Source organism: Tauraco erythrolophus, chromosome 5 (assembly GCF_009769465.1).
Source record: "Tauraco erythrolophus isolate bTauEry1 chromosome 5, bTauEry1.pri, whole genome shotgun sequence".
Taxonomy (NCBI): domain Eukaryota; kingdom Metazoa; phylum Chordata; class Aves; order Musophagiformes; family Musophagidae; genus Tauraco; species Tauraco erythrolophus.
In genome coordinates, this window is record NC_141469.1 from 31,847,729 (window position 1) to 31,849,921 (window position 2,193).

The 2,193-nt window shown below is 57.0% G+C and overlaps 1 protein-coding gene across 1 annotated transcript; it reads left to right on the forward strand.

Moving 5' to 3' along the window:
* Positions 1 to 236: 236 nt before the first annotated feature.
* ADRA2C (adrenoceptor alpha 2C) lies at positions 237 to 1,574 on the forward strand. The gene has a single exon (XM_009988753.2). It carries the CDS (start codon positions 237 to 239, stop codon positions 1,572 to 1,574), a length of 1,338 nt encoding a protein of 445 aa, XP_009987055.2.
* Positions 1,575 to 2,193: the final 619 nt, after the last annotated feature.

Genomic DNA, 2,193 nt, shown 5'->3' on the forward strand with positions numbered 1-2,193 from the left:
CGGGCGGAGGCAGCGCTGCCGCGCTCCCTGCCGCGCCGGAGCGGCGCTGCCCGGCCCTGCCCTGAGGGGCCGGGGTGAAGAGGCGGGCGGCTCGGCCGCTGGGAGCGGCGCGGCGGGGCGGCCGTGGGACCGTCGGCGGGGCGCGATGAGGGCGGCGGGGCGGCGGCGGCGGGGCGGCGGGGCGGGGCGGGGGCTCCGCGGGGCTCTGTAGGACGCCGGCGCCCCGCACACCCACCATGGATCTGCTGCTGGTGGTGAACACGAGCCTGGGCTCCCTCAACGAGTCCCTGGCGCTGCCGCCCTCCTCGCCGTCCTCCTCGGCCCTCCTGCAGCCGCCCTCCCCCTACTCCCCGGCGGCCGTGGCCAGCCTGGCAGCGGTGGTGAGCTTCCTCATCGTCTTCACCATCGTGGGCAACGTGCTGGTGGTGATAGCAGTGCTCACCAGCCGGGCGCTGAGAGCCCCCCAGAACCTCTTCCTGGTGTCCCTGGCCAGCGCGGACATCCTGGTGGCTACCCTGGTCATGCCTTTCTCCTTAGCCAACGAGCTTATGAATTACTGGTACTTCGGCAAGGCTTGGTGTAACATTTACCTGGCGCTGGACGTGCTCTTCTGCACCTCCTCCATCGTCCACCTGTGCGCCATCAGCCTCGACAGGTATTGGTCAGTCACACAGGCGGTGGAGTACAACCTCAAACGGACACCTCGGCGGATCAAGGCCATCATCCTCACTGTCTGGCTCATTTCAGCTGTCATCTCCTTCCCACCATTGATCTCCATGTATCGGGACCCTGAAGGAGATGTCTTTCCCCAGTGCAAGCTCAATGACGAGACATGGTACATCCTTTCTTCTTGCATTGGCTCTTTCTTTGCCCCCTGCCTCATCATGGTGTTGGTCTATATCCGCATCTACCGCGTGGCCAAGCTAAGGACCAGGACCCTCTCTGAAAAGCGTACAATGCCAGAGGGGTCCTCCCAGACTGAGAATGGCTTGAGCCGCCCTGCTGGGGGCTGCACATCTCTGAGGATGCAACTGGGAGAGAATGGACATTATTCAATGCACCACTGGCGCAAAGCCTCTGAGCTGGAGGACATTGAGCTGGAGGAGAGCAGCACCTCAGAAAGCAGACGGAGGCGGAGCCGGGAGGAGCATCCCCGCAAAAGCAGCAAGAGCCAGTCCTTCTCCTACTCATATTCCTCCAAGCACTCTAGTAGCCGTCTGTCCCGCTCTAGCAATCGCTCCATGCAGTTGTTCTCGTATCGCCGTCGCCGGAAGCGTAGCAGCATCTGCCGTAAGAAAGTCACCCAGGCCCGGGAGAAACGCTTCACTTTTGTGCTGGCCGTGGTCATGGGAGTCTTTGTAGTTTGCTGGTTCCCTTTCTTCTTCAGCTACAGCCTCTATGGTATTTGCCGGGAGGCATGTGAGGTCCCTAAGACTCTCTTCAAGTTCTTCTTCTGGATTGGGTATTGCAATAGCTCCCTCAACCCAGTCATCTACACCATCTTCAACCAGGACTTCCGCAGGTCCTTTAAACACATTCTCTTTAAGAAGAAGAAAAAGAACTTCCGGCATTGAGCTGGAGAGATGGATTTGCCTTTAGCAGGAGGGGAGTTAAAAGAGAAGGAGAAGGCTCTACGCTGAAAAATAAGGGAGGGAGGAGAACATGCATGGGGTTTGGGCTTAGAGAGAAGGAAGAGGGGTTGCTCCCTCAGTGGTGCAGAGTGGTGTTGTGGGTTACCGGAACGGTGTTCGGGAGGCTGAGGGCATTCACCATTGTGCAGAATGGCGACATGGTGCTGCAGGAGCGGTGCTGGAGTGTGGATGGGTAAAGGGGGACAGGAATGATTGTCTTTGAACCTTGATGGAGGGCATGGGGAGTCCACAAAGAAAACTAGGCTAAGACACTGAGTTTGGGAGGCAGCGAGCTTTTATAGGCTCTGGAATTTTGTGGGAAAAGAAGCAGAGGCATCAAGAGGAACAGATAAAGTGGCAGTGGTGGTGGAGATTTGAGTATTTATAAATAGAGCAGCTGGGGCCTGCAGTGGGCTTGTCCCAGTAAGAAATTGGCTTTTACTGTTTATGTGGGGAAAGAAAGTGCAAAGTACCAGGCACTGACAGTCTTTTGAATTATGAAAGGATTTAAATGTTTGCCAAAAAAACCCTAAAGAACAATCCAAACTCTTTTCTAAATAAA

Bases quoted from the DNA above. Each gene is read 5' to 3' on its own strand.
- ADRA2C (XM_009988753.2), top strand. From the start codon at position 237: ATGGATCTGCTGCTGGTGGTGAACACGAGCCTGGGCTCCCTCAACGAG.